The sequence below is a fragment of the Aulostomus chinensis genome, chromosome 17 (assembly GCF_037954235.1).
Source record: "Aulostomus chinensis isolate RoL2024-O1b breed Wild chromosome 17, RoL_Achi_v1.0, whole genome shotgun sequence".
Classification (NCBI taxonomy): domain Eukaryota; kingdom Metazoa; phylum Chordata; class Actinopteri; order Syngnathiformes; family Aulostomidae; genus Aulostomus; species Aulostomus chinensis.
The window spans coordinates 1803426-1820000 of NC_141336.1; the positions used below are offsets into that span (position 1 = coordinate 1803426).

Below are 16575 nucleotides of genomic sequence, written 5' to 3' on the forward strand. Positions count from 1 at the left end.
ACGCTAAAGCAGTTATAAGTGTAACTGATGCCCCTCCATCTGAGGCTGTTGACACGACAACACCATCTGACTTGATGTGAGATTTCTGACTCATTCGTGTCCTCCTACTCTACAGTTAGACCACCTTTTTTCTTTCGTTGTTTATTAAAAGAAAGAAAGGGGAACGTATTTTATTTACATTTAGAAACTGAAGAAAAAGAAAGAAAACTTCACCAAATAAATAATAAAATTAGACTCGTGTTAATTAGTAGACAAACTTGGAGGTTTGTTTCGGAGGACACTTTTTACAAGCCCTTTGGTCCTGTTGCTTGTCTCACATTCTTGTATGCATTGAAAGAGGAGAAACACATAATAAAATAGGAAAGACAGTGCTAACGGAACCACTGGGAGCCACTGAGGACCACTGGGAGCCAGTGGGAGCTACGGAGGGCCACTGGGAGCCACTGAGGACCACTGGGAACCACTGGGAGCTACCGAGGGCCACTGGGAGCCACTGAGGGCCACTGGGAGCCAGTGGGAGCTACTGAGGGCCACTGGGAGCCAGTGGGAGCCAGTGGGAGCTACTGAGGGCCACTGGGAGCCACTGAGGACCACTAGGGGCCAGTGGGCGCTACGGAGGGCCACTGGGAGCCACTGGGAGCCACTGAGGGCCACTGGGAGTCAGTGGGAGCCTCTGAGTTGCCCGTCATTGTCGCTGATGCTGAAACGGCCTCATGTTGGCCTGCGATCACACATTTATCTGGTGATTCTCTGACGGTTAAATTGAGCACATTGATGAACATTGGCTTTAAAACCCAACAGCTGAGAACTGTGGAGCAGCTCCACCTCCACCAAGGCGACGGGTGGAGGTGGAGCTGCTCCACTAAGTTCCAGTATTAAGAAAATACAACTAAACTCCACGAAACACCAACAGAGAACCTCGACCCCGGCGATCACATGACCTGCTCCATGGGAACTACTCAATGACTAAAAAATGAACTATTTAAGAGTAGAAATGACATTTTTATTGGCAAAGCAAAAAAAAGAAACATCTTTAATTTTGTTCTGTCACACAGTTACAATGATTTTAGAATTATTAGGTTTTTAGGCTTCTTCAATATTTTGCGTGAGAGGCCCCGGAGGGCCGAGGGCAGCAGTCGCCCCTCCGCAGCAGCACGTGAGAAGATTGTCAACTCAAAACACTCAACATGGAGGCAAATCAAGAACCAACCAAAGAGACTGGGAGAGTCTGGCTTTCTGGAAACAACAGACGCTTTCTTTTCTGTTTACTTCACAAAAGTGCTGGAGTCAGGTCGGCCCCGCCCCCTCACAGCTGCAACGTAAGCCTGCACTCAAAGAAATTGAAAGAAACAGTGCAGGGACAAAGCTTTCTCTTCTTTATGTTCAGCTGCGATATTTAAGCCAGGCTGGGTGAACATAAAAGTTTTACAACTTGAAGTAAAAATGGTTTTATTTCTGAGTCATTTAATAGACACAAAAATAAATAAATAGCAGGAGCTGTGGCAGTAAAGGAGCTTTATTTATTCACTGTTCTCTTTGGAATTCTCCTCAGTTCGAATGGCCGCTTCCCTTTGGCCCTGCTGGTTCTCATTAGAACATCCCATCAAGTCCATAGCTGCATCAACATCTGTGCTGACCTTCACCTGTCCGTCCTGTTGCTCTCCATTAGCCTCCATATCCACTCTGTAAACGGCCTTCTCTCCATTCAGGAAGTGAGCGTGCTCCTCCGCCGGGAGCTCCTGGCCCTCCACCTCCTCCAGCTTACGCAGGATGATTGGAAGCTTTGCATCTGCGTCAGTATTCTCCAACAGAGCAATGTCGCTCTCCTCATAGTGGGGCAACGGCGCGCCCTCCTCCAGCTTCTTCTCAAAGTGCAGGCGCTTGGACAGTCCGCTGGCTAAGGCCTTCTCCAGGATCTGCTTCTCGGCGAGGCGTAGCTGGATAGCGACACGGGCATGAGGAGATAGATCCGCTTTCTCCAGCAGAGCGCGGTCCTCCTGAAATAACGCCAAGGAGGTTACCCAGGTAACCGAAACACTAATGACAAAAGAATCATCTTGTGGCCTCTGACTGACCTCCGATGTGGCCTTGTAGGTCTTGAGCAGCAGAGCCGCTCTGGTCTCCAGGAAGGTCCACAGCTTGATCTCGTTTTCCCAGCTGACCGGATACTCGCTGTTGCCCAGCGTGAAGATCTTATTGATGGCTCCTTCTCCAAGAAGATAGTCCTTCAGCTCCTCTGAAACGAACCAGGACGGCCATGAGTGAGGAGGGCTGGACAATCATACGACGGTCACAACCAACATGAGGGTCTGTTTGATAATTCAAGTCTTACGTTCCCAAATTCATTCATGGAATCATCAGAATTCATCATTTTTGTTTGCGAGAGATGCAACGTGTTCGTTTCTACTTGAGGAGACCTGCTTTACTTTGATATGAACTTTTTATCAAGCTGTTGCTTTGAGTTCAACAGTTAGAAATGTTGTCTCAGAAGCTGTGAATACGTCACCGGTGTGTGTGAGTGCTTCAAGTGGCTCCTGCGTCACAGTGAGCATCCCAGCTCATCATACATTCAAACAAACTTCCCAACATCTCACTTCCTTCACGTATAAATCAAGCTTGGTGCTGAGGATGTGGGCTGGTGTGGGTGTGATGGTGGCGCGGCACCCCCCACCCCCTGGCGGGGGTTTCAGGAGGGGTCTGCTGTGTCAGTCCTGGTGCCGGAGCGTCTCACCCTCTGACATGCAGAAGACTCTTAGAAAGGCAAGCAGCTGTGCTGAGATGGGCGGTTCGTTGCAGTGCAGAGCAAAGATACACGACCTGGAAGACACAGAACACGCAGGAACTCATTCACAACAAACCTGACACCAGGGCTGCGCAGCATCTGACAGGACACGAGTGGGTCGGACTCATCTGACGACGTAAAGCTTTCAAGCTCCTCCTCTCAGCCAGGGTACGAGTCTCTGAGTCGTAGACTTGAGGGACAGCTGCTGCGTTCATCCTCGCTTTGCTCACAATAATCTACAGAATGACTCCCTAACCCAAGCTGAAGGGTTTACATACTTCTTTAATAAATACGTCCAATGAAAAAATACATGTGACCTAAATGTGGATAAAATACTTGTAAACAATGAAAGGCAGAAGAGGTAGACATACACTGGGATGCCGGCACGTGCCAGAACCTCGGCCTTCATGGCGTACAGGCGTTCGCTCTTACTGACGCCCAGCTTGATCTTGACCCGGTCGTGGGTGTTGTCTTGAAAGAAGAAGCCATTGTGGATCACGAACTCAGCGTTGGATCTGGTGCCATAAAAAATGTAGATCTAGAGAAAGGACAGAACAGACAGTTACCATCTTGACGGGAGGAAACCAGAAGGTTTTTAAAGAGGAGGTCGTAGGAAGCAACCTGCTCATTCTCCTTGTAGTCCTTCAGTGCCACGCATTCGCAGCGATCATCCTCCAGGTTGTAGCCGGTGGTGATCTGAAGATCAATGAAAGCAGAACATGAAACTCTCTGTTATTGGAGTTTGTGATCATGGAGGAACGTGCGGCGTCTAACAGCTGATCAGTCTTGGAACATAATATCAGTCAGCGCCGCCCCCCCCCCCCCCCCCCACACACACACACACACACGAAGAGGCGAGTCGTTGAGTCGGACTCTAATAAAGAGGGCATGAGTGTCTTGATGAGGAATGTACACAACCACGTCACTGAGCTCCACCAGCGCCGCGTGCCGTTAAACACCAGTGGAGCAACCCACCACACTGAGACTCTGTGTGTGTGTGTGTGTGTGTGTGTGTGTGAGAGAGATGATGACCTTACCAGTCCATTCGTGTGGTTACACATGTCCCAGAGAGGGATTAAGGCCTGTGTGATCCGGCTGCCATCCTCGGTGGGGATCTGGTTCTGCCGGGTCATGACTGAGGACACGGCCCACCTGTAGAACAGTCCTTCTGTTAGCAGCTGGATGTCTCCAGCGTTCTCAGACATTGGCCTGATTCCCTGAGATCAAGTAGGCAAAGCTCTGCTCTCTCAAGCAACTGAATATTTGCATGACTTTAATAAATCCATAACAAAAACGTATCATATGATCGTCCTATATTCAACTTTTTTGTGAGGCACTTGAAGGTTGTCATTTCAAGACTAAATTTGGATGAAGAAGACCAGGACTGGCTTCTAAACTGTTGTTGATGTCACGAATGCTTCTTGAAATGTTTTGAAATTCCTATAAAAGTCTTCTAGTGTCCAACGGCAGGAACGAGAGGACGACACATCCTGGACTGGACAGAAAAGAAGAGGATCAGTGTTACAGGACCGTGGACCAAAAACAGCAGCAACGCCTCCAACAGCTGGATGAGGAGTCCACAGTGAGGAGGCGGACAGGGAACAGGCTCGTGCATGAGCCAGCACATGGAGAACTTCACTGCCTTGTGTTTGGGCCTCATTCAAGACGAGTTCTACCCCACAAATTTGTTCTCACATCCAAATCGATCTTTTGACCCTTCAGTCGTGTGTTACAGACAGGAAACAACCCTGACAGCGGCTGAGTTCCTCTGGTGACTGTCGGTTACCAACGTGATCCGACGCTCGTGATGTCACAGGAGCTAAGCAATAGATGTCAGAGGCAAACAGCCACAAGGCTTGGCTTCCTGCCTGTAAGACAAGGCTCGGGGTGTTGAAGGCACACAAGATCAAATGTGCTGAAGAACATTTAAGGAAATGAGTTTCTCCATGTGCACATCGGTGGATCTTAAGGTTTTCCCTCCATGTCCATGGCATTATCAAAAGATTCAGGAGGCCAAGAAAGAAACCAAGACTGAATGATGTGACCTTTGACCCCTCAGGCAGCCCTGCATGAAAACACATGTGACTTTACGAAGGATATTAGGGGTGAGATTTGACCCGCAGAGGGGAAGTCGTGTACCAACAACATCCAGAAAGACTGTCTGGACCCGAGCTCACCTGAGACGACTCGTGTGCTGTGGTCTGATGGGTCCAGACAGGTCAGACTGGTTACCAGTGCACAGTTCCAGGCCAGCACCTGTGGTGGTGGGGGGGTGGGGTGATCTGGGCGGGGCCATTTACACATTCTCAGATGCTGCTATGCAGGCAACATGCCTGCGTTTTCCTGCCAGACCACATCAACATGGGACCCAGCAGAATGGCTCTGCAGGTTCAAGCTGCCAAACCTCTCTGAGTTCCTCCTCGCTAACGGCAGTTTACTGAAGCTGAGATGACATTCACTTGGACTGACGTCATGTTCCAGGGCTGCTCCTCACAGAGAGGAGGCGGCAAAACCTGATGAGCTTTGGATGAGGCAGGAGCAAAATAAAGGAGGGGCAGACCAAAGGAGAGGCAGACCAAAGGAGGGGTGGACTAAAGGAGGAGCAGACCAAAGGAGGGGCAGACTAAAGGAGGGGCAGACCAAAGGAGGGGCAGACCAAAGGAGGGGCAGACCAAAGGAGGAGCATACCAAAGGAGGGGCAGACTAAAGGAGGGGCAGACCAAAGGAGGGGTGGACTAAAGGAGGAGCAGACCAAAGGAGGGGTGGACTAAAGGAGGAGCAGACCAAAGGAGAGGCAGACCAAAGGAGGGGTGGACTAAAGGAGGAGCAGACCAAAGGAGGAGCAGACTAAAGGAGGAGCAGACCAAAGGAGAGGCAGACCAAAGGAGGGGTGGACTAAAGGAGGAGCAGACCAAAGGAGGAGCAGACTAAAGGAGGAGCAGACCAAAGGAGGGGCAGACTAAAGGAGGGAAAGACCAAAGGAGGGGCAGACCAAAGGAGGAGCATACCAAAGGAGGGGCAGACTAAAGGAGGGGCAGACCAAAGGAGGAGCAGACCAAAGGAGGGGCGGACTAAAGGAGGAGCGGACTAAAGGAGGGGAAGACCAAAGGAGGGGCAGACCAAGGAGGAGCAGACCAAGGAGGAGCAGACCAAAGGAGGAGCAGACCAAAGGAGGGGCAGACTAAAGGAGGAGAAAAAAAGGAGGGTCATACCAAAGGAGGGGCAGACCAAAGGAGGAGCATACCAAAGGAGGGTCATACCAAAGGAGGAGCAGACCAAGGAGGAGCAGACTAAAGGAGGAGCAGACTAAAGGAGGAGCAGACCAAGGAGGAGCAGACTAAAGGAGGAGCAGACCAAAGGAGGAGCAGACCAAGGAGGAGCAGACCAAAGGAGGGGCAGACCAAAGGAGGGGCAGACCAAAGGAGGGGCAGACCAAAGGAGGGGCAGACTAAAGGAGGGGCAGACCAAAGGAGGAGCAGACCAAGGAGGAGCAGACCAAGGAGGAGCAGACCAAGGAGGAGCAGACTAAAGCCGGAGTTATACACAAATGTGATGATGACGGAGGAAGGTACTGCCAGATGTGCGTCCTACTATGAAATCCTTGGCTGTAAAGTCTCTGGTCAGAACATAATAGAGACCTGATACTGGAGCAGACTAGAGACACGCTAGCGCCTCCACAGGTGTTTCTCTGAACTTTAGGAGGAGACATAGTTTTTATCTGACGTCCCTGAGCCGACATTTGATTCAATCATGTTCCTGGTGGCAGGGAAGTTGATCACATTCACCAGACGAGGCCAACGTCACTCACATTTAGCCGGTGCTAATTTACCACCCTGAAGTACCAGTGACACGAATTGGGACCCAGTCAGTGGTCAATGTCTCATTCTCTGTCTCTAGAACTGCTCCGAGGTGGAGGAAGACGTTTTTTTTCTCTGCTGCATCAGTTCTTTGTCGCATCGTTAGCAACGAGTGCTACCAGCTAGCTCATTCAGCTGAACAGACTCACTAACCCAGCATCACCTGAGCGCACAGCAGGGTGACAGAGACGTGGAATGACCCGGACGATGCGCCAGAGTTTGAAGACATTCTGAGACAGCTTATCTGATGTTAACTGCCGGTGGCCATGCGGTGCCATTAGCTTCAAGCTAAATCTACATGGCTGGCTCTGTCTGCGCTCTGGATAGAGCCGGGTACCGAAGGTTGGTACTTCCTGAGGACCGACCACGTCCTGTTGGTACTGCTGAGCACTGAAGTCTCTCCACTCCCATTCATGGGCTCTTCTGTCTTGTTATGTGCCCCTCAGTGTTCACCTTCTCATCACACCAGTGTGAAACAGTTCGTTCCACTTAAGCTTTTTAATCATTTAAAAAATGTCTTAATTTTTGAAGAGCCGATCATTTGACACCTGGTGTCTTTCCCCTGACGGATTCCTTTCAGATCATGTTGCCATGTTACCAGATCTCAAGCATGAAGATGGCGACCACAATAATTCCACGGCTGACGGCCAAAACAAAACAAAAGACAGACAAAAGCTGTCAACCAATCACACAGAATGGTCACTTGCATTTGTTTCTAGAAAAGTCTATGAAGGAGCTGTAGCGGCACGACCCCCACCCGGCACACACACGAGGGCAGACACTGACCTGTAGTCATCAAATGTGAAGCTGTCCTTCAGGGGTAGTTTGCTGGCGGCGGGATGAGTCTGGGGATGAAGGAAGAGGTGGATGAGAGGAAAGAGGGAGAGAGTGGTAAAAACACAAATCAGAATGAGGAAATTCATCACTCAGGTATGGGGGGGGTCGTCTGCCTGGGAGGGTGGCCTAAGTGGGGGGGGGGGGGGGGGGAGTCAGGGGCTCACATATGCTCTCTAAATGGGTTTACATGACAGCAGGTATGCAGGAGTTGTTGCTGTGTTGACCTACATGAGTTCTGCTCTTTGTAGGTCGGCTAAGGTCACATGCCAGATGCCCAGAGCGCCACCAGCAGGACACAGTCGCCCTGACGGCTGTGAGCGGTGTTCACTTCTACACATTCAACGATGCAAAGGAATATATCACCTGATAAAGAGGAAGGAACTATTTGGCAAAGGGTTTACAAACCCCTTCATGAGACAAAGAGCACGTGAGAGTTAAGTCAGACTGGGTCGACCAGGCCGCCATCACCACGAGCCACTGTTTTGATCCACAACATCAATGCATTCGTACTGCGTACCTATCAAATGGAGCCTGAAGGCAGATACGTCCTTGTCCTTTACAGAGAAAACAAAACCTAAAAGATATGCGACGCTCCAAATGCAGCGGAGCCCGAGGCTCAGAGCCGAACCTCCTCACAAGTCATGAAACTGAAAGAAAAACGACGCTTCAGTGCTGGAAACAACGGGACCATCGTGAAGCACCAGTGCTGGTCTGACCCTCCTGGGGAGCACCAGGCTCTTCTCCAGACATATCTGAGAGGGAAGTGCCGAACCCCCGCAGCTGAACACAAGTATGCTGTAAGAACAGAGTACCTGACTGAAACCAGGAAGTGACGTGATGAGTCGGTTTCACAGGTTCTGGTGTAGGTCATCTACCTCTGACCGGGAGAAGAGAGGACTGACACGGACCACAAGGATGCTACAGGATCTTTCTTCTATTCACATTTCTCTCATTTTGGTGGTCTAAGTACAGTCTTGACAGTACACTGACGTGGTCGAAAGTCTGCTGCGGAAACAAAACGTTAAAGCCCTCTCTCCTGTCACCCTCTCCTCGCCGACGTGGAGTTAACCCTCGAACGTAGTCAGTCAGTACTGTGAAACCAGGCCTGCTGCAGTTTTACAGAGATTAACAAACAAATGAATAGGATTATTGGAATTATGAACCTGCTTTCTAAAGTGTGTGGTCTCACATTTATGGTTGTTTGCAGTGACCTCTAGTGGTGCGAGGTCGACTGTGTGAGCCTCAGCAGATGCGCACCTTTACCTGAGCCTACTCCCTCACCTGAGGACGGTCAACCTGAGTTTTACAAACACACATAGATTTTATTATATCATATATTATACATATATATAATATGATAACACACACACGCACATATGCAGTGCCTGATGAGTGCTACTCTTCAGCAGTGAGTGCCTTCTTCACCTTGACAGCAGGATATTAATATCCACGTACAGAATGAAAACACAATCTGTTTTTTGGCGAGGAGCTTCAGTTGTGATCGGAATCATCGGCATGTCAGAAACTTTCTGACTGAGTTTTACTGATGTATTGTAGTTTAACTGTCTTGGTCACTTCTATTCTTGCAGCAAACAGCTAACAACTGCAGTTCACATCTTGACAGGACTAAGAAAACTCTCCAGGGAGTTTTCACTTGTAAAAACTGGACAAAAAGTTTGTTCTCAAACTTGCCAAGTCCATCCTTTCAGTAGCAATGCACCGAGTCTGACCCTGCAACACTGAAACAGAGGGAAACGCAAGAGAAGACACAAATGAAAGCAGATCATTTGTTTTCTGACGGAAGAACCAAGTGAGAGAGTGAACCATCTGACAGAGCAAAGAACTAAAGCAGCACCTATCACTTACGTCCCCCAGGACGCTCGGGTTGCCTTTTCCTTTGGGAGAATGTCAGCGGAGGTTTCTGTCAGTACACACCAGAATTTATCTGTGTGTTTGTGTGTGTGTGGCTGATCATACAGGAGAGGACAGGAGTGTGTGTCTGTGTGTGGGGGGCTTTCAGGGTCAATTCAATTCAAAGCCATTGTGACAGGCTAATTTTCGAGCTCGGTCATCTGAGGAGGGGTGTGTGTGGGGGGTGGTAGGAGAGAGATGCTTTAAGAGGACAAGACAGGACACACACACACACACACTTGCATGAGCCCTTCCCGTCTCAGTGAAGCCCCCCGATGGACAGTCCAAGCCAGTGCTGCAACAGTAGCATTATTTAAATTTAAATTGTGAAAAAAATTTGAAACACATCACAAATGTACTGTTGACTGAAGAAGAACATCCCTACTGATAGAAATGTAGGATCTCAGCGCTGACTGTCTGACCAGCAGCTTGACATCAGCACACAATCACTGCACCACACTAACAAAAACTTCAAATCAGATCATGTGACAAGATGTGCTCGCCATCTAGAGAATCAGATCTAGTGGACCACATAAGGCGATTAAACTGATCGGGACAGCTGAGTTTCTTGATAAAGCAAACCAATAAAAAACACAACACTGCCACCCAGTGGAGCCTGTTGAAACTGCAGCGTAAAGTGGTAAAGAGCTTTGATCATCAGTCGACTCTGGTTTTTAATAGAAGGGTTCAGCTATGACACAAGGAAATATCTAAAGTAAAATTAAATAGTTGAAAGTGAGCAACAAACATATCCCATTTCATCTGAGATTCAAGTTCTGACCCTTTGACCCTGTCAAATGAGGGTGTCATCCTGATTCGCTCGAGCTGTAAACCTGTCGGTACCATAGACTCCTGCCTCCTGACAAGTTGGTAGGAGTCGACTGCAGCTCTACTCACTGGTGCAAAGTACAAGACTGAACACTCAGCCTCACTCGGTTATTCAACCATACTTTGCACACAAAATCCATCAAACATGGCATCAAATGAAGTGCTTAATTTTGTTGGAGAAACATACAAGAGATATTTAAGATTGCGTACAACATCAATTATCTAGATTAGACCAGGATTTTCCAAGGATGTGGTGGAAGGGTTCGTGAATCCCAGCGATGCTGAGAACAGTGAGCACTAGCTGCTGCTTCAGTGCTGCTTCCAGGCAGTTTCACCTCCTCTTCAGCACCGTGAGCTTTTGGATGGCAGCAGTTTCATCACTGTGGTTTCCTGGACAAACTCCAACCTGACCTGCTCTGTGTTTTTAAATGTTTTGAGTAGTTTCAATTTCAAAAAAATGTTTCTGGAATCCTCAGTGCACCACTTGAGGGAGCTCACGTACCACAGTTTGAGAACCCCTGGTGTAAAAGGAGGGACTGGCGTTGAAGTCGTGCTACATGTATCAGGCTGTCGTGTAGCCCCTGCAACACAGTTAGGACTGATTCAGGCTACAGTCACTAGGACAACTTGATCCCTGCCATCACCAAGAACCTTCACAATAAAGTCAAGCAGTCCAGAGCCTCTCTCTCTCTCTCCCCCTCCCTCCCTCCCTCTCTCACAGGCACGTGTCCTCTACCGCTACAGAACTACAGCTGTCCTTGCTGATGTCTTAACCATCGACAGTAGATCTGCTCGGCCCACAGGGTCAGAGACACCACACCATGTTGCTCATGTAGGCTGGAGGTATGAGTTACACACACCCACTGAATCACGTCATACAACAGAGAAGTGCAACGTGTTCAACGAATGGCTGCCAAGGTTTTGTACTAAGCAGTACTCTCATCGCCATGGCTTCCATCAGCTGCTGCCATTTCTCTGAAGGCGGCTGTGCACCTACACACACATGCATGACACACAACAATGAACGTGTTCAAGTACATGTAAGGCATGTGTGAGCGTAAAGGGTCGCGTCCCACCTGTACCACTTTGTAGAAGTAGGCATACTGGCGTGCAGTATTCTTAAACTGGCTCAGGATGTCCTGCACTGCCTGCGTGCCCATCAGCAGCTGCACCTCGTCCTGGTGGTAGTACAGTGGTGTCTCATACTCCTGAGGAAGACTGCGGATGTATGGCAGCCAGGACGATGAAGGGTTGGCCCGCTCACATAGCAAGTGGAGGGCTAGCGTCACGTTGCCCATCGCTTGAAGAATCCGGTCCTGGCTGTGAAGCGGACCTGAGACACAGAAGGTTTTCGGTCAGTCACATGATCTCTGAACACTGCCGTGGACGAGATGGAGTGAGACGTGACTCGGCCTGGCGACGGTCCATCGTCAACCTGGATTCATCCCATCTACATCATTCCAAAACACACCTGAGGGGTCTCACTCAAATGTTTAGTCATCTCATCCTCCAGGAACTGCACTAACATGCTTGCAGACGCTACAGTCTGCCAGCATGACTCTTGCTCATCTCACTACTCAGTGTTGGAATTGGTAATAAAATGACTCATAAATAACCGAGGACAGACTCTTTTCATTTCTCTGTTTTTCACGATGTCAAACAGCACTGTCAGACCAGCGTCCTTGCCGGAACCTTTTAGTTTAGTCCTCCTGTCTCTCACGTGTCTGACAAGCTTCAGTCACATGATGTTTATCACTGTTCAATTCTGAACCAAATCACACATGCACGGGTTCAAAATTAAGAGGATATTATGGATTTGCATTTTAATGTTAATGGAGTCCCCTGCAGGCTTCCCTAGTTCATACATGGTTTATCCAACCATCCATCCATCCATCCATCTTCAACCCCTTATTCAAAACATCTCACAGGGTTAGCAGTTCCAGCAGGAACCCAAACTTCTCTTTCCCTGGCGACATGGACCAGCTCTGACTAGGGGATCCTGAGGTGTTCCCAGACCAGGATGAAGATACGGTCCCTCCACCTGGTCCCGGGTCTGCCCTGCGGCCTCCTGCCAGCTCGGGAGGTGTTGGGGTGGTTGACACTGTTTAGCACTCGTGCAAAAAGAGTCGCATTTACTGCAGCTCCACTGTCAGAACAGGATGCTGATGTAACAGGTGAGCAGGACAGGTGATGTCCCTTTAGACCAGTTTGCAGAATACAAGCCAGTTGAGGAGGAACCGGGGCCAAGCCCTCTGGAGGCTGCAGGCAAGCTGCTTGGCTGGACAACATGGACGGACATCTCTGGATGTGAGTCCGGGGATTAATGTCCTCCGCCTCTAAAACCCAAACGTATTCCACACGTCACCTTTAGGACTCTTTGGTTATGTGGTGTAAATTACATCACTGGCGGTCAGCCTTTGTGGACAAAGAGACAGCAGAGGCTGGTGGAGGGCTGGTAGTTTTAGTGAGGGGTCAGAGGTCAGAGGTCACGTTCATCAGAGCAAGAAAACAAGGAACAAACAACCGTCTTTCCTGTTTCCTGTGATGGTGACACAACAGCTGATCAGACAATACGCTCTCATGTTCATCAAACCATTCGTTTCGATGCTGTCACTCTGTTTACTCCCCCTTCTGTTTCAGACTGCACCATTTCCTCATCAACACTTCAAACTCGTGCACTTATCAGAGAAAGTTCTTACCCAAAACAGAGTTCTGTGCCGACTCAACAGTCATCAGCATCTTCCTGGGAATCCACAGGAACAGTTCCTCTGCCTGCACACACAGACACAGCTCAGGTCTTACTGAACACACAGTAACTCTGACATCCTGCTGGTAGCTAGCATGAGCTGTCATCACAAAAGCCCCCTTCAGGTCACTAATTTGAGGGTCAAACTGGATCGTATTTTAATAATAATCTTCATTTCATTTTCCCTCCAATTTTCCCCAGCTGCTCCGACTCCGACAGCTTTAAGACTACCTCTAGTTAAAGTCCCACACTGGCCTCTGAGCCGGGGTAGTGTCTGGTCCGTGTACCACACCCAGCTGCAGCGTGGAGCCCAGCTGCAGCGTGGAGCCCAGCTGCAGCGTGGAGCCCAGCATGGCTGCGGCTGATCTGCTAAACCTGCTATTCTCGTGTCAGTCCCATGGCGTCTCTGACATCTCCATGTTCAGGCAGCTGAACACTGACACTCCACCCTGCCTCCGGATGCTGGGAGCGGCTCGCTGAGAGGCCCACCACTTGACGGTCCAGGGTGAACTCTTCTCAGTGCTCATTCAAAGTGTCTGATTTCACAAGGCAGGACTATGGGCTTGATTTGTGACATCACATACCAGTCGGACACCAATCATCAATATTCAGCGAGCACAAGTACAATCCTGAAACTTGAAGCCTTTAAACTTGTGACGTAAGAACTACCGGTATCTGGATGTTCTGGAATTTTAAACGAGGGCAGATTTTCTATGACCTCATGTATATTTGGAGGGGCTCTATCAAGCTGCAACCCTTGGGTTGAGCTCACCTTAATGTCCCTGGTGGCCTGAAGGCCGTAGCCCTCCCGTCCAAAGCTGGCGACCCTAAAGCTGTCACAGGAAGCCCCGCTGTCACGAGCCCACGCCATCAGGTCGGGGAAGTAGTCGTCTCTGCTGCCCTCAAACATGATCGACATGCCTGGAAACATCGTTCCATCACAACCAGACATGTGCCTCATTCATTAATATTACCTGTGTGTGTGTGTGTGTGTGTTGGTTTGTACCCTTCTGTTTCTTGCGGATCTTCTCTACTAAGCCTCTGATTTGGATATATTCTTCCCACTCTTTGCCAGCAGAGGGCGCTGCGCTGCTGCACTCTGAAAACACACAATGACCATTGATCCTGTGACCTTTAACTGTAAGTTTTGTATAATCAATGTTAAAACAGTGAAAATTAAAAACAAAACAAAAAACAATCATTTTGGCAGCAACTTTCCCTCGTCACCTAAACCTTGGAGCGGTTTTACAAATGTGGGGTTTATTGCACCCGGGGCCAGCAGGCCTGCAGCCAGGCGAGCCTACGTACTCTGCAGCAGCTCTGAGATGAGGTTCATCATCTCCTTCGGGGAAACCACGGTGCTGGCTCCTGAGCCCGACTTCTGGATCTTCACTCGACTCTTCTTCCCCATGGTGCTGGATGAACTGAGCTGAGGAAACACACCATTATTGTTGTTGGACTTGAACAGTAGAAACATCTGAAGTACTCAGTAGCAACTATGAATAAAGTGCTGACCCAATGAAGCTTTGGGAAATGTATGACGTCTAGCACACTGACAGAGAAGCAGGCAGGTTGCCTCTGATAGCTGCCCAGAAACACCCTTCACCTTCTTATGGTTCCAAGTATTTCTAGAGAGCCTTTGCAGCATGAGAGTACTCGTAGTGCTGGACTGCCACAGCTGATCCCGAGTCCCTGCTGACTCACTGTCTGAGGCTCATAAATGACATGTCATGTTTAACAGGCCTAAACTAGGGGAATCGCTTCAAACCTTTTCATCTTCGCTGTACTTTTTCCATGTGTTTTTCTACAAAAACTAAAATGATTTACAGCTGATGTCACATGGCAATGATGTCACATGATAAATACAGCAACCCAGGGATCCTGTGCTGGTTGAGCACTGACGAAGGCCCCTCAGCAGCAAGTTTCCTCTCCTTCTTTTACGTGTCTTTTCCAGAGTGTCTTGGACCGGCCGGACCACGTCAGCACACCGTTGCTAATAAACAGCCTCCTACTCAGTCTGTGTAGCTGCTCTCTAGGTTTCTGTCTCTGACAAGTGGCCATCTCTTGCAAGCACATGGAAAATCAAGCGGGCAATGAAAGCCGGGGGGGGGGGGGGTGCACGCATGTTGCTCTCAGTTCAGCGCACAACTGCAAATTTGTGTTTGTATTTTACAATAAGCCACACGGGAACAAACTATATTTTTTTATCGTAAATTGTGTTTGAAAACTGATATAATTGCGCCTGATACACATGAGAACATGATCAGTGAATAAACCCTAAATCTCTCATCCCTCCTGTTCATTTATCAAGTGAGGACATTGAGAGCCTGGAGGCTCCCTGAATCACACCGTTAGTGAGTGACAGGTTGTGACTTTGAGGAGGTTTTTAACCCCCACAGTCAAACAGCTCCTGCTGCATCTTCAAATGCCCAGGATACCGTAGACTCACCCAACTGCAGGTCTGATGAGCGACGAAAATCAAACCAAAATCAAATCCCACTGTTCATGACACAACCAAATTTGACTGAAACCCCTTTTTTGATTCCACAGGGAAAGCAAAATTGTATTAGGTTGTGTGAGTGTGTGTGTGTGTCTCTCTCACTCACACACACAGCTCAACCCTCACTGATGGCAATCAGAACTGGCATGCTAACGCTGCAAAGGCAACAACATGTATTTGTTAATTTTTCTCCAGGGCTGGTCTTTCCTTCTCTTTCATGAATAAACCCAACAGTAACTGATCACCTGCATGTGCTGCAGCTACGTTCTACTGGCGTCTGCTTTTCTTTTCTATGATTATTTAATCCAGAGCGGCCCGGTGGAGCAGTGGTCCTCACTGTGGCCCCCCAGCAAGAAGGTTGTGGGTGGAGCCCCAGCTGGAACATGAGTTCTTTCTGAGTGGAGTCTGCATGTTCTGCCTGTTCCTGCTGGGTTCTCTCCAGTAGGCTCCACCCCCACGCCACCCTTTACAGGATAAGCAGTAGAAAATGGATGGATGGATTATTTAATCCAGTCAGAAAAGCTTTGTTGTAGAATCTTATTGTTGGGCTGCTCATTCCCAAAGCCAAATCTCAGCATGCTGAGGGGGCAGGGCCTAGTCTTTGACAGCAATTAAGCAGCAGAAAGAACAACCGACTGGAAACAACCTGATGCTGACCTTATCACGGAATGAAAACTGGTGCCACAGCCGGTGGGTGGCAGAGGTCATACCACCAGCTCTGAGGTGTCACAGTGATGAAAAGGGAGAATTTTTTGAGGTCGGGTCAGGCCTCAAAACCCTCCACGTCCAGACCAGAGGAGAGGACTTTTATGAAGCCAGCAAGCAGATGCCTAATGAAATGGGAATGTTGTGTGTGAGCAGCTGGTGGAGCTCCAGCCATGACTGGGGGAGATGTGGGAGCTGAGAGAATCATCCAGGCCTGCTGTCCTCGACCAATGCACCTTTCACCAATCCTGCTGGGAGCCAAACTGGTAGAACACTCAGATGTTATGGAGACCAACCCCATGACGTGTCATAATACACAGACTGGAGTTCACTAGGAGGTAGGAGGCCAGACGCCATGGGGCCCACTTAAATGACATAGAAGTGTGTCAATCTGTGAAAGACTTCGGGA

General features: G+C 49.1%; 1 protein-coding gene across 1 annotated transcript in view; it reads right to left on the bottom strand.

Annotated features, from left to right (window-relative positions):
- Positions 1-994: 994 nt before the first annotated feature.
- setd3 (SET domain containing 3, actin histidine methyltransferase) overlaps positions 995-16575 on the bottom strand; it is a 16653-nt gene continuing 1072 nt past the window's right edge. The window contains exons 2-13 of the mRNA XM_086182985.1: positions 14270-14390; positions 13968-14060; positions 13734-13882; positions 12915-12987; positions 11292-11548; positions 7426-7484; positions 3820-3934; positions 3404-3478; positions 3154-3320; positions 2732-2817; positions 2076-2236; positions 995-1997 (exon numbers count right to left, since the gene is read on the bottom strand). Coding sequence (XP_086039111.1) covers positions 1521-1997; positions 2076-2236; positions 2732-2817; positions 3154-3320; positions 3404-3478; positions 3820-3934; positions 7426-7484; positions 11292-11548; positions 12915-12987; positions 13734-13882; positions 13968-14060; positions 14270-14372 — 1815 coding nt within the window. The 5' untranslated portion in view covers positions 14373-14390 and the 3' untranslated portion in view covers positions 995-1520. The remainder of the gene's footprint in view (positions 1998-2075; positions 2237-2731; positions 2818-3153; positions 3321-3403; positions 3479-3819; positions 3935-7425; positions 7485-11291; positions 11549-12914; positions 12988-13733; positions 13883-13967; positions 14061-14269; positions 14391-16575) is intronic.